The sequence below is a fragment of the Camelus bactrianus genome, chromosome 23 (genome assembly GCF_048773025.1).
Source record: "Camelus bactrianus isolate YW-2024 breed Bactrian camel chromosome 23, ASM4877302v1, whole genome shotgun sequence".
Classification (NCBI taxonomy): Eukaryota; Metazoa; Chordata; class Mammalia; order Artiodactyla; family Camelidae; genus Camelus; species Camelus bactrianus.
Window position 1 is genome coordinate 358,951 of NC_133561.1, and position 15,096 is coordinate 374,046.

The 15,096-nt window shown below is 52.4% G+C and overlaps 1 protein-coding gene across 28 annotated transcripts in view; it reads right to left on the reverse strand.

Annotated features, from left to right (window-relative positions):
- PPP1R12B (protein phosphatase 1 regulatory subunit 12B) overlaps nucleotides 1-15,096 on the reverse strand; it is a 135,396-nt gene that overhangs the window by 95,315 nt on the left and 24,985 nt on the right. For 25 of the 28 annotated variants that reach the window (XR_012501744.1, XR_012501745.1, XR_012501746.1 and 22 more), the window contains exons 2-6: nucleotides 13,871-14,001; nucleotides 9,369-9,487; nucleotides 3,835-3,994; nucleotides 2,627-2,771; nucleotides 1,593-1,667 (exon numbers count right to left, since the gene is read on the reverse strand). Coding sequence is in view for 25 of the 28 variants with exons in the window: in XM_074351467.1 (XP_074207568.1) it covers nucleotides 1,593-1,667; nucleotides 2,627-2,771; nucleotides 3,835-3,994; nucleotides 9,369-9,487; nucleotides 13,871-14,001 (630 nt within the window). In the remaining 3 variants the exon portion in view is untranslated. The other 3 variants (XM_074351470.1, XM_074351476.1, XM_074351477.1) reach the window with 3 other exon arrangements.

Genomic DNA, 15,096 nt, shown 5'->3' on the forward strand with positions numbered 1-15,096 from the left:
CCACACCAAAAGGGGAGGGAAGGACTGGGGAAAAGGAAAACAATGAATTGGGTTTCCTTGGAAGATAATGGCAGAGAAAGATCCTCATTCAAGGCAGAAGAGAAGCGATTGTGTCAGAGCTTCAATGAAAACTGCCCATCAAACATCCAAGCCCGTCTTCCAAACAGGCCCAGCCCCCGAAGGATAAAAAGCTGGAAGGAACCTTGAAATAATTCTTTATGATCCACATACCGAATTACGTCAGCAGCAGCTCTACAGAAAAGACAGGCACCAAATGGGAAGTAAGGCTGAGAAAAGACCATCTGGTGCTCGGACAGAACGCATTTACACCCCGGGGCCCAAAGTCATGGACGGTAGACATCACTCCCAGCCGTGAGGAAATGTTACTCAGTGAGCACACTACTCACGCTGGAGAACCGAACCACGCCGGGGCAGCATGCACAGGAAATCTCCACCACGCCTGCAACTCCTACGTGAGTCCAAAAATCACCTCAGAGTACAACATTCAGGGAAACAACAAAACCCACGTGCAGAGCACAGGCTCACGCTGGGAAGGCTCACACCGAGCTAGGAGCCCTGCTGGGGGTCGAAGCGACCCAGGGACTACAGGTGGTGTGTCTGAGCTTTGTGCCTGCAGGGCCCCCGAGCCAGGCACAGTGCACAGCCCGCCCACTGCCCTGACACGATGCGGATGACAGGGCCGATCGGCCCATCGCTCCGCCACACAGCTCTCTCACTCGCTCACACTTCCCGAAGCCTGGGTTCACGTGCCCTGAGCCGCGGCCCACGCAAAGGAACACACAGGAAAGCGTGTTTTTCTGCCCCGCTCTGCTTACGCAGGAGGCTACCACCCCACACGTGCCTGGTCTTGACCTCCTCACCCAGACTACTCACCCTCCTCTGCTAGAGCGAACTCTTCACGTGTGTGTGCTGCGTGGGTCTTCCCACCCGCAGCCTGTATGTGGGCACCAGCGTCACACTAGGCAGAAGGGCGCGTGCAGCCAAACCATGAAAGATTTAGAAGAGGTGGAGGAGGACTGAATTCTGGCATTTGATGCATCTGGAGTAAGTATGACTCACTGACCAAGTGCCACCCAACGCCAAATGTGTTAGTTCTGTGGGGTTTTTTGCTTTTTAAGAAATATATATATGTGTATACCTGACTCACTACACAGTACACTAAAAACTAATACTCTACTGTAAATCAACTATTTTCAATTTTAAAAATGGGGGGGGAGGAAAGAAATATATTCCTCCTTGTACTCAAATTTCTTTTGGTCAACGAGGACAAGAAAGGTCACGAGGCGTCCTCCCCTGGGACCGCCCACTGGGGAACACTCTGACTTGAGCACATCAACCTCCCCTTCCCGACTCCAGGGGCACTGCCAGTTTGCTGCCTTGAACCTGAGCTGCCTGAGGCTGCGTGAACATAAGAAGGCGGTGGGGGGACCTGACCACAGGGGTTTCTGGACCTTCTCCTCTGACCCCGAGGGGAGCAGCGCTGGTGCCAAGTCCATGTGCAGCGGCAGAGCCACAGATGGTGTGGACGGCCAGCTGCCACAGAAGCTGGACACACATTGCCCTGGACTCACCACACTCTGCTTCTTCTGGAGTGTCTCCAGGTGTCCCACAAGACCCTCATCGGCCACGTCGAATGGCGTCTGGCCCTGGCAGAAAAAGAAGCCGTGACTGATGGAAAGCAGTGGTCATGACCAGTGACTTTACCGGAGACAGTGCTCCCCGTGCGCCTCTCACTCTGAGGGCAGCTGCTTCCCCAGCAGCTCTGCCCTACAGCACGACGGTGCCTCCGTCCACCACGGAGGACGCACCCCAAGAAACAGCAAACCCCAGAGTTTTATGCTTCATTAAAAGTGTGAAGGAAGTCACCACGTCATTTCTGTTTATTGCCTCATGGCAAACAGTCAACTGAAATCCCTACCTGTTCCAGCATGCTCTGAACTCTCACAGTAAACTCAACAGGCAACTCTCAGAAGCCGGAAAGGATGTCTAGGGCGCGTGTGCACCGAAGATCAAGTCAGGGAGCCCTCTCCCTTCCAGGGAGAGAGGGTTGTCTCTTGGGAACCTTGGCACAGTTAAGGACCCCAACCCGTCACCCGAGAATGAAGCCTGGGCTCCGAGGTGGTGCGGGGCTGACCAAACACCTACTAAGTAAAGATCCATGTCCCCAGACTCCTACAGAATCAGCAGAGGCAGGGACAGGGGTTGTAGGACTTCCAAACTGCTTAAAATCAGGCTGAATAACACTATTTTCAGCCGAACTCAAGGATCTTGTCATAACGATGCTTTTTAATGACTGGATGTGAACAGGGCTCAGCTACTGAAAGGCTTTCAGTTAAAACCAAACAAGGCAAAATCTCTCGCGTCTCACAGCAGGCAGTGGCCAGGGGCCTCCCCAGCGCTCATCTCTGCCAAGTGTAAACACCTTTTTCCCTGTTGGTTGTTTTAGGGACTTGAAGTGAACAAAATCCGAAAGCCAAGCGAGCAGAGTTTCTCTTATGTGCAGAAAGTCTGTGTGACAGCCGGCAGGGCCGCAGCCACCAGTGGCCACTCCCCTGGTCTGCCGCCTGCTCAGGGACAGAGAGCCCTCCCGGGCCAGCCAGCTCACCAGCTTGTTCCTGGCATCCATGTCACAGAGCGCCTCCGCCAGGATGGAACAGGCTTCCCTCACGCCCCAGTGCGCAGCAGCGTGGAGGGGCGTCCAGCCATCATGGTCCTGAACGTTGAGCTCGTAGCCAGCCTGGATCAGCAGTCTACGGAGAAACCACACAGACAGTGAGACTCTCTCTGCCACCGTCTCCTGCCAGATGAACCGTCGTCTGAACCACTGGCCCTGAGAGCACTTCTGTCCTTCGAGGCACAGCTCAGACTTCAGGTATCACACGGAGAATCAGTCACAGGCAATTTGGACCACCTCTCCCATGGCACACCCACGTTACACACACAGGGGCAGTGGTTGGAGGGGAGCGTCCCTACGTCAGCCAAAGCCTAACCCAACCGTCCGACCCCGCGGCTCTCCTATGAGGCGTCTCCCAGCTGCCCCCGCAGGGAACATAAGCACATGGCCCCGCAGGGAGCTTCACCTCCTAGCCTTCTGGGTGGTCTTCCTGGGACACCACGTGTCCATGCAGACCCTCTCCTCCAGCTGCAGGGGCTTCTTGCAGACGACAAAGCTACAGTCTAACTGTGAGTGCGGTGGGGCAGCATTGGGCTGAGCCAGGTAACCTAGACCTGGGGCAGAGTGACTGCCACCCCAATGCAGGGGTGGCTACACCTAGCACACCCACTAGAAATCCTGCACTGGGTGGAGCAGGAAGCAGCACAGGAGTCCGGCAACAGCCAGGCATGCGATGCCGCCAGCAGCCGCCGTGCTGGGGACGCCCACAAACAGGAAACACAGGAGCCACGTGCTGCAAGTGTGGGAGGAAGGGAAGGGAGCCGCCAGGGCGGGAGAGCCCAGCCACCTCATCAGGGTGGCTGTCTGGCCCCAGCTGGACACTGCACACTCAGGACCGGCCTTAATGCAATGGGTCCAGAGAGACGACAAGGGTCACAAGTCCACTGTGTCAGGTGTCCCCAGAGGAGCAGGGATGTGATGATGAACCGCGGGGCTGGAGGCGCGTGCAAGGTCCCCGTGGGCCAGTCCCCTCAGCTGTGCTACGTCACCCGTCAGCGAGCAGCAGGGTGGGAGTCAGGGGATGTGTCGGAGCCGGGAACAGCAGACCAGCACTCCATAGCTGAGAACCCAACTCACCCATGCTTCCAACAGCCAGCTCCCCTCCCCCCGGGATCGCCCAGACCCCGTGCGGGCGGCACCTGAGGACTTCAGAGTAGCCCTTGGCAGCGGCCACATGGAGGGCAGTGGCTCCAGAGCGAGGCTGCCGCACATCCTCGATCTTCCCACGGTTGAGCCACTGGCGGGCGTCCTGCAGCATCTGCTGTTCCTCCTCCTTCCTCGACTGCTCCAGGTCCACCCCTGCGGAAACCGACAGCCGGCCAGCGTCAGGACAATGCCAGCGTCCCACCTCACAGTCTCTTGGAGGCAAACGTGTCACAGATGGAACCACCCATGGCAGTTCAGCCAGGGGCTGGGCACTCTTCACAGAGGAGAGCCGGCCTTACAGATGTCCTACCGGTCAAACCACTGGTTCACCACCACGTGGCTGCAGGCCCGCCAAGGGCCACACTTAACACCGCTCTCTACCGTAAGAACACAGACCTCAGGGATGCTGCCTTCATACTGCAGGACGTGTACAAAATCCTCTGAATGCTGCACCGTCCAGCCTCCTGAGGTGACAGTAACAGATGTGGCCGTCTCCACTTAATGGACGAGGAAACGACATAATGGCCCAGTGCCCCGCTCATGCAAGAGTGGCCACCAGAACTCTAGAATCCTCAGTCCCCATCTGTCCCACTTTTCCACTCACTACACTTTAAGACTGGTATCAGAAATCTTGGTTTCAGGTAAGACAGAGGTGATCAGTTCATGCCCTGAGCAGGGAAGGATGCTGGCTGAAGCTGTACAGCCCAGAGCCCCCGAGCGGGGCCGTGCAGTTAAACTCCCAAGGGAATGCAGGTCTGCTTCCCTTGGAAACACTACGGACGAACTCCAAGGGACCCCTGCAGCCAACAGCTCTCCATCTGCGCCAGAGAGAAGGAGCTGAGTGGGCATTCCTACCACGCAGGATAAGGAGTCTCCCGGCACTGGCCACCCGCCCAGGGAGCCCCACACTGGTTAGCAGGCTTCCTCGCAGCTTGGCCAGCTCCGGTCCAGCTCACATCTGGAACGAGAACCTGTGGACCACCTGAGGTCGATCTGTCTGACCTGGGAGACGGACGGAGTGAAGGAGTAGCTGATTCATTTCATTTCTTCTTTTTCACAGCATCACTGAGACACGAGCAGAGTATGACACCGTGTAAGTTACAGGTGCACACTTGACATCACCCGATGATTACCTCTGTGGAGACATTCAACGCCCCCTCGCAGAATCACCACTGCTTTTCTGTGGTGAGGGCACTTAAGATCTCCTAGCAGCTCTCGAGTATATAGCACAGTATTGTTAACCACAGTCACCGTGCTGCACCTCAGACCCCCAGGACTTCTGTGTCTTATGACTGGAGGTCTGTTCCCTTCGCCTGCGTCTCCCCGGCTCCCCAGCCCTGCAAGCCAACATTCTGCTCTCCGCTTCTCTGAGTCCAGCTTTCCAGCTCCCACACACCAGGTCTTCCTCTGTCTGACTTACTGCACTCAGGACGGCGCCCTTGAGGCCCGTCCAGGCAGTTGTGTGCGGCAGGGCTCCCTTCGCTCTCACGGCTGAGTCATGCCCCATCACATACAGCGTGCGTGTGTACGTACACACCCCCACACCCCCACATCTCTTTATCCACTCACGCATACACTGACACTCAGGTTGTTTCCATATCTCGACATTGTGAGTGGTGCTGCATTGAACGTGGGGGGGCAAATATATTTTGGAGTTAGTCTTTCCATCTCCTTTGGATAAATATGCAGAAGTGGAGCTGCTGAATCATGTGACAGTTCTATTTTTAATTATTTTACGACCCTCCATGCTGTTCTCCACAGAGGCTGCATCAATTTACATTCCCACCAGCAGTGCACGAGGGTCCCTGTTCCCTGCATCCTTGCCAGCACTTGTCACCTCTCATCTTTCTGAAGACAGCCATTCTGACAGGGGTCAGGGAGTGCCTCGCTGTGGCTCTGATGTGAATTTTCCTGGTGACCAGTGACGCTGAGTGTCTCTTCATGTGCCTGCTGGCCATTTCTTCTCCCCAGGGAGTCTTCTCGGCTCTCTTGCTCAAATGTTAATTGACCGTATTTGTGAGGGCTTGTTCTGGGCTCTTCTTTCTGCACCACGGGTCCGTACGTCCATTTTTATGCCAGTACCGCCCTGTTTTGATGACTATAGTTTATAGTCAGGAAGTGTGATGCCTCCAGCTTTGTCTTCTTTGGCTGTTTAGGGTCTTTTGTGATTCCATACAAATTTTAGGATTGTGTGTTCTTTCTGTGAAAAATGCCACTGGAATTTTGATAGAAACTGTATTGAATCTACAGATGATTTTGGGCAGTGAACGTGCTAACCACATCAGTGCGCCTAACCCATTAATACAGGCTACCTGCCATCTATCTGCACCTTCCTCAGTGTCTTTCATCAAAGTCTTGGAGTGCGCGGACCTTCTACCTCCTTGGTTAAGCGTGTCCCGAAGTATTTACTGTGTTTGACGCTACTGTGAATGGGAATGTCTTATTTACTTCCTTTTCTAGACAGTCTGTCACTATTGTGTAGAAACACAACCGATCTCTGTGTATTGATTTTGCATCCTACAACTTCACCACATTTGTCGATGAGTTCTGCAGTATTTCGTGGAGCCTTTAGGATTTGCTACACATGAGATCACATCATCTGCGAACAAAGATAATGCTGCTTCTTCCTTCCTGACCTGCGTGCCTTTTATTTCTTCTCCTTGCCTGGCTGGGACTTGCAGCACCGCGCTGAGTAAGAGAGGGAGGAGCAGGCACCCTTGTCTTGCTCCTGATCTTCGAGGAGAAGCTTTCACCCCCTCACCACCAAGTGAAATCAGCTGTGGCTTGTCGTGTGGCCTCTATGACACTGAGGTAAACTCTTCCTACATGCAGTTTGCTGAGAATTTTTATCATAAAGAGATGTTGTATTTTGTCAAATCCCTTTTCTGCATCTCTTGAGATGACTGTGTGGTTTTTACCTGTCACTCTATCAACTGGTGTATCACGTACACTGATTTGCAGGTGTTGAGCCCAACAGCATCCCAGGGGTAAATCCCACCTGCCCACAGCGTGTGCCCTTCTGCTGTGCTGCTGAACTCAGCTGGCCGGTACTGGGTCGAGAGCTCATGCGTCTGCATCCACCGGGCACAGTGGCCTGTCTGGCTGTGGGATCAGGCCAGGCTGGCCTTGTGAAATGTTTGAAGCGCTCCCTCCCCTTCGATTTTCTGAAAAGTGTTTGAGAAGGACTGGTATTAATTCTTTAAGTGTTTGACAGAATTCACCAGGGAAACCACCTGGGCCTGGTTTTCCTGTTGTCTGACTGCTGATTCAACCTCCTTACTTGCTATTGGTCGATCTCCTGTTTCTTCCTGACTCAGCCTTGGCAGGCTGCATACTTCTCAGGACTCCCCAGTTCCTTCTTGGTCGTCCAGGTTGTCTGCCCACAGCCGTTCAGGAGGCTCTCATGATCCCGTGTTCTGTGCGACTTCAGTTCTGACGTCTTCTGCGTTCCTGAGTCTATCCGGTCATCCCTTTTTCTCGTAGCCTAGCTGAAGTTTTGCTTATCTTCTCAAAAAAGATAGATGCTCTCAGTTTCACTGATCTTTTCTATTGTTTTTTTCTGGTCCCTATTTCAATTCTGCTCTGATCTTTGTTATTTGGTCCTTCTACTAACTCTGGGCCTACGTTCTTCTTTTTCTAGTTTCTTGACGTGTAAAGTTACGTTACTTGAGAGCTTTCTTTTTCCTAGTATGGGCATTTATCGCTATAAACTTCCCTCTTAGAACCGCTTTTGCTGACTCTCATAAGTTTTGGTATGCTGTGTTCTATTTTTGTTTGTTTCAAGACTTTTTACATTTTTCTTTTGATTTCTTCTGACCCCCGGGTTGCTCAGCAGCATGTTGCTTAATCTCCACATATTTGTGGATTTTCCCATTTTCCTCCTGCTCTTGATTTCCACTTCCACTGGGTGTGACTCCAACCTTCTCAAGTTTGCCAAGACTTGCTCTGTGGCCCACCAGAAGACCTATCCTGGAGAGAGTGGCGCGTGCAGTTGAGAAGGAGGTGTGTTCCGCTGCTGCTGGATGGAGCGCTCCGCACTTCCGTTAGGTCTACACTTGGTCTACAGTGCAGTCCGTGTCCAGAGTTCCTCTGCTGATTCTCCATCGGGGCGAGCTGTCCACTGTGGAGAGCGGGTACTGAGGTCCCTGCCAGCACTGGGCCTGGCAGTATGTGCTGTGCACCCGGGCGCACCAACGTGGGGGCGTGTGCTGTTAATCCTCCCGATGAACTGAAAGGGGCGAGTGATTTGGGACAGACCAGGGTTCCACACAGGGAGTTAACAGTGCTGCAAAGCTAAGCAGGCACATGAATACCTCTTCCAACGGAGGATACTCCTGAAGTGAAGAGTCAGAAATTAAAACAAGAAAGATTTCTCAAATAAAAACTATTATAAAAAACCCAGTTTGTTTAAGAAAAAAGTTACTTGTAAATTCTGACACCAATCTTAGGCTGAGTGGGAGTTGGCAGTAAATGAGGCGTAAGTTCTTCAGTTCAGCAGGGCACAAAACTAAACACAGGGAGGCAGTAAGGCCAAGCAGCTGCCGCGCCGGCACATCACCCCTGTCAGTGCCCTGGGAGCTGGCACATTCTCTATCACAGGCCAGGTACTAGATTCTTTCAGCTCTGCAGGCCATTTGATCTGTCACCGCGACTCAGCTCTGCTGCCTGGGTGCGAATGCAGCTGTGGGTGAGATGTAAACCAAGGGGTGTGGCCAGAAGTGGGCCTGCCGGTTCTAAAGGGTCACATCTGGAAAGGCCACTGGAGAGAAAGCCTTTGGAACGAACTGCTGACGGTGGGCAAAGCAGTTTAGCAGGAAGACTGCACATCACTCAAATCATGTCCACAAAGCTTCGTGGTGGTTCTAGTTTCCTGAGACCTGTGCTCCCTGCGACTGACCAGTGTTATCTGCAACAATTTTTATTAAAAGAACCCAAAGACCTCCAGGAGGAGAACCCTGACCTGCTCTCCAAAATGCGTTCCTCTGAAAATGTAAAATAAGAATAAGTGCTTTAGAGTTCATCTTCTAAGGCAGCTTCCTCGCCATAACAAACACCAGAATCATCTTTGGTTAGTATGGTTGAAGATCTCCTCCGAGGCGGTAATAAACGCCGTCACCAACACGACTTCCAGCTCCCATCATGAGAAAAGATGCAGTCATAAACAGACTTTGGCCAATACGCGAACGGACACTGCATCGCCTCCTTTCTTTGGATGTCTCGGCGTGCAATAAGTCTGGTGCCGTGTACACATGGCGACAGCTGTCCATGCTCCACCTCAGTCTGAGCTGCATCATCAAAGACGGTCGGGGGCCTGACTCTGCCATGGGGCCTCAGCCTGTGAGCAGCAGGAGTGAGCAAGGACGGGCCATCCTCTGGCATCGGCCCACTCCCATGTGAGTGACTGGAATTGAGCAGGTGGGGGCCTGACGGCCGAGGCTGGGCAGACAGAGCACCCCCTCCTACCGTGACGAAGCCCCGCTCAGCACAGCAGGCACAGCGCCGTCTGGGGGCCTTGCCCACAAGTTACCTTGCTTCCTCACGTGCTCCAGAAGAAGGTCCTTCACAGCCGGCTCTTCCGCGAGGTCAGAGGGGACTTCACCCTCGCTGTTCACAATGCCCACACTGGCTCCATGGTTAATGAAATACCTGTGCAGATGAGACCCAGGATCAACATAATCTCTGCCAGTCTAACGCCCACTTACAGCCCTGAATCTGGGGCTCAGGGCAGAGCAAGGCCTCTGCCTTGGAGTTTTTAGTGTGGTCCCAGATAGGGTAGCCTGTTGTTAATTCCTGACAACCCCATTAGCCTTCAATGACTCGGGTTAAAAGCATCTGTTTCTTGACAAGAACATTGACTTCAAACAGGATTTCTTTCACGCTGGTACTTCTAACCCCTCTCCAATTCCCGTGGATAGCAAGAGAACATTTAAATACCACAAGGGAGACATGCAGCCCTAAAACCCAGCCACCGTCCCTGAAGTCCAAACACAAGTTCCAGAGGAGTTATTACACTTGTAATATTGAGAATGAGAGGCCCCTGAAGACATATAAAAAAGTAATTCTCACAAAAACTTTCCCAATGCCACATTAAGAGTATATTAAGTACTGCTGGGGAATGAAAACAGAAAAATAAAGGATGAATTTAAATTTGCATGAATCTGCCTAAATTATGCTTCCACAGAACTCTCCCTTCAACCAGCCCTCTACATGAAATCCTCTCTAAGAGGAAACTAAACTGCTGAAGACACGAATTGTTCAAACTCAAAACCATCAGATTCTATACTGAAATACAACACCTGATCCCGAAGAAGAACACTCTGAAAATTTCTACCTCACCTGGATCCTTCTTTTTTTAATTGAAGTACAGAAGATCCTTTTTGATTTCCAAAGTGCTTTCATGCAGAATTACGTAAGGAGCCCTAGACAATTCTATGAGGTAGGCAAGTTGGATGGTGCCGGCCCCACTTCAGGAAACCGAGGGTCATCTGTGTTGCGCAATCTCCTCAAAACCGCACGGGTGGCGGGTGGCAGAGCTGTGGCCCCAGCCTTCTGACCTCAAGTCTAGCTCATCTCTGCCTTAATCACTCGACTCCGGGGCCAATAAGTAGAATCCCAGTAATGCTGGGGGCTCTACCCAATACCCCAGGGTGTTTAAAGAAGAAGGAAAACTATTTAAATTAGACCCCAACCATTCAACAATCCAGTACACATTTACTGGCCCCCTACCATGCCTGAGGTGCCGCGTCTAGATGCTGTGGGACATTCTTAAAAGAGAATCGGCATCTGGCCGCTGTGTCCACAGAGGGGGCAGAGCAGAAGGAGCAAGAGGGCTAGATTAAGGGCGTGCTTCTGCTTTTTCACTGCCTAGTGCCTGGTAGAGACAGAGCCTCCATACATGTTTCCCATCCGCAGCTGGGTCCCACATACACAGCGTCAGCTACTTCTCAGCTGTCTCCGTCCCTCCTCTCCAGACGCAGAGCGAGACAGTCTTTCTCCTCTAAGGTAACCTCCATGCGCACTGAGCCCCGAGGGCAGCCCCCGCCCGCAGGCACCCGCACTCCCAAACACTTAGCGCCCCTCTTTCTGCCTCTCCTCTTCAGGTCAAAGAACATTCAACTACACGTCCATAACCCTGAGACGTCAAAATGCAGGTATTACACACAGCAAGCACTCAGTAAGAGCACCTGACATGCTAATCAAACTGTCCCCAAACACACCCACCCACCAGCTGTCCCCTACGCCCAAGGAGTCTCCTCCAGCTGACCAGACACTGTCCCCTTCTCCTTGCACGTCTTCCTAGGTCCACATGACGTGCCCCCACCCATCCTCACACCCGCAGTCCTGTCTCCCTCCTTCAACCCTGCACTCCCAGCACCAGTCTGGGCCTCTGTCACGACACCCGGCTCAGTCAGGCCAAACGCCCCTGAGGACCACAGCAGTATCTTCCTCGCCAGCGTCACTGTTGTGACATTGACACCGACACCTTGTCTTTTCTCTTAGCAACCCACAGACACTGCTGGAAATAAGTGGAGTGCCCGAACCCATCTGCTCCGACATCTTCCAACCCCTACGGACCAGGCACACTGTCACCTGGGTGCACAGACCCTGCGTTCTCTTTCCTGACGTGCTCGCAGGCCCACAGTCAAGACTCGTTTCTAGAAAGGGATCTGGCTCCCCACAAATCAGAGAGATTGTTGTTAAGTAAGGCTATCTTCCGAGACCATTTTCAGGGGGAAAAAAGCAAAACTCTCTTTAGTTGCACACTTTTACCTGAACAAGAATAAATACCAACTTACGAAGAAATATTTACTTTACTCCTGAGACTCGTGCTAAGTTACCCAGAAACGCTTGTTAGCTCATGAAATATGCCCTTTAGAAAACACAGCTTTTGGATCCTTCCTAACTCATCACTGAGAGAAGGTCTTTGTGCTACTATTTTAAAACTCAGAATAAGCTAGCACCCAGTAAACTATAAAGCCAAACTAGGTGCTGCGCTCTCGGGCCAGGCTACTGCTCCTAAGGTTAGCACTTGTGGTGACAGAAACGCAGAACGTCCAGCTGACTGGCAGTAAGCCTGAACTCAAAGTAAGGGAAAAGTAGTCTCTAACCGCTTTGCGAAAATACATCACACTGAGTTCAAATATGAGACAAAAACGGTGGTCTCGGAACGAGAGGTAGCAAGCACTCGGCCCCCTTCCCGGGAAGCCAGCCTGCCTCCTCTTCATTCACACGCCTTCAGAATTTAGAGTCTCTAATGATTCTAGGAATCCAAGAGTATAAAGTTGAAGATCTTTAAGACACAACAAGAATAATGACAAAATGACTGATCTCATCTAAGCACTGCTCACAGGCCCGAAGCAAAGCCACGAAAATGAGTGACGGAAGCCGGGGGTCTTTTCCTCTGTCTAGAAGGCGGTGCTGCGTGCACAGCCAAGGAGACAGATGTCTCGCGGTGACGTGCATAGCCGAGGCGGGGGGGGGGACCACCTCACCCTCGCAAGGGGCTCCGCTTCGGACCACCTTTCCCGGTCAGATTTCCACACGTCTGGTTAGTGGCCATTTGTACAAGGGGACAGTAACACTCCCCAATTCATTTCATTCAAGGTAGTATGTATTTGGGCAAAGGACTGTTAAATTTTGAACTTATTTCCGAAGGAACTCTGTCCATCCATAAAGATGAATCAAAGACACCACTGTAAAAAAAAAAAAAAAAAAAAGCGTTTTCAGCCATTCTCTGTATTCAGCGTCACAGGAGGAGGAAAGAAAGAGACCCAGGGAGTCCACCAACACAAGTGAGCCTGGCTCTGAGCTCGTGCTCTGCTTGTTACCTTCCAGTGAGAAAGAGTGAAATCCTTGGCTGCAATGAGATTTGGAAGCTCAAAAATCACAAACAAGCCACCTGAACAAACAATCAAACATCCATGATGGGGGGTCAACATGTCCTATAGATGTTTCTCAGGTACGTTTTAAAGTAAAAATTGAGATCTCTGAGGAAGCCACCTTAACTCTTAGGTGTCTGAATGTTGGACTTAAGCTGAGAGTCGGAGCCCCTCCTGGGAGACCTGGGAGGGTCAGCGCAGGGAGAGAGGGAGACTGGCTCTCTCTGACTCAGAACAGAGCGAAGAACCGAGACTGAAGAGAATGGCACAGGCTTCCTGCTGGCGTGGGTCCCGGCAGTGAGCAGCCCCGTGGAACAGCCATGCCGCTGCGCCGGCTCCCACGCCCATGTCGGACTCCTCTGGAAGCCCCAGGGCTGCCCACAGCACTCTTTCTGTTTGCTCACCAGGAGGGACGGGACAGGCCCCCACTGAACTGAAAAGGGCCTTAAAACAAGCCATCTGATGTTCCAAGGGCAACAGAACATAGTGATTTTTATTCAGAGGATTCACCTGAGCATGTAAATTCACTCTCACCTGGATGCACTTGATGTCTCATTTCAGAGCTGTTTCAGGGCCAAGGTCTCCCTCCTACCCTGACTACTCATCCCCAACAGGCGTCACTCAGCAGCTCTGACGCCCCAGGCACCCTGTGCCCACATGAGGCCCGCCAGGCCCAGGCACGCCCCACTTTTCTGGTGGTTTGGCAGACCATCCCACTGAGACCTGCGCCAGCTCTGTGATCAGTGTGCCCAGTGTTTGCCACCCTCATTTGTACCAAGCACTGATTTTTTTTTTTTTTGAATAAAACAGCTTTACAAAGAAGTCCAGAAAACCCGCCAGGCCTGCCTGCACACATGCCCAGCTACCGTCGCCCAAAGAGTGAGCCGAGACAGAGCAACAGGCACCAACCGCCCCACATGTCCCAACAGACCCAGGCTACCTGAACCCAGAAGCATGCAAAAATGTCAACTGAACACTCGCATTTAGCAGCTATGTAAAGCCTGGTATCAGGTATTCCTTAAAGATAATTCAACTTCCTGCTTTTATAATTTGTAATAAAGAGAGATTGCAACTATGAAATTCAAATTCTTAAGAGCAGACGGGAACTGAAGGCCACCTACAAGTAGCGCACGCCCGCACCGAGACTCACTCCGCTATGTTGAGGTAGCCGCAGGAAGCCGCGGCGTGAAGCGGCGTCCAGCCCTCGTTGTCCTGCTGGTTGACGCTGGCCCCGTTCTCCACCAGAAACTTCACCATGTCCAAATTTTCATCAATACAAGCCTGAAAAAAGAAGTCCATTCATTTACTCAACAAGCAAGTGCTGGGTTCCACCCCGGCCGCGCTGCCCTGGACGCTGACAACATAGCGCCCTGACAGTCTGAGCACGCTGACGAGCGTCCGAGGGCAGCCTCACAGCTGTGTGACCCCCTGCAAAGCCCTGACTGTCTCCACGCCCCAGCACCTCAGCTGTGCAACAGGTATAACCCTCCCGACAGCACTGCTAGGACCGAATGAGTAAAGAGATTTGCAAAGGACCACATCGTTACAGAGAAGGGGGAATGTTAGAAACCACAAATCTGCTTATGAATTTTGAAGGAAAGCAGTCCCACAGGCTCAAATGCTACTTTCCCAGTGGGGAGCTGAGTTTATGGCTCTGGGTTGCTGGACAGTCCCTGCCTTGGTAGGAAAGGGGACGCTGAGCCTTCCAACAGAAGAAACGTATTTTCTTTTCAGCATCTCCTGAACAGCTCCAGACAACGAGCAAAGCCTGTCTGCGGCTATGGGTGGTCAGGGCGTCGGCTGCCAGTCTCACTGTAGCAGTGAGGAGGAGCAGAGGGGCTCTGTGAATAAAGGCACGGGGCCCACCGCGAGCCTGACAGAGACAGCACCAATGGCGGTGAGACCCGCGGGGTCCAAGGCTGTCCTGCCACGGCTGCAGGATAAAAGGGGGTACGCAGGCCACACAGATAAAGGGCATCATTGTCAAGGCTCAGCAGTTCCAAACAGTTGAGATAAGCAGGGCCCAGAAACAAATGAGATTCCTCTTTTCAAAAAAACTGTCAGAAACAATTATCCAGATCAAAACGACGTTTATAACAATATGAGGACATGACCTGCTCTTCCGCTGTGCTGCCGTCAGCACGAGTCTCAAAGGCACGGCGGGGCAAACCAGAGCCTTCGCAAGAGTCGAGGGAGGCGCCAAAGGATGCTCACGTTCGTGGCACTTCCCCGCCATGTAAGGCTCACAGGAAAACAAAGCCCCCAAAAGGCCAGAGTCACTTGAGAATGACCTTGAGGAAGCAGTAAGAATTATTAACTTTATTCAACCTCGCCCTTGACCGTGAGTCTCCCTCTCAGCCTGCGTGAGGAACCATG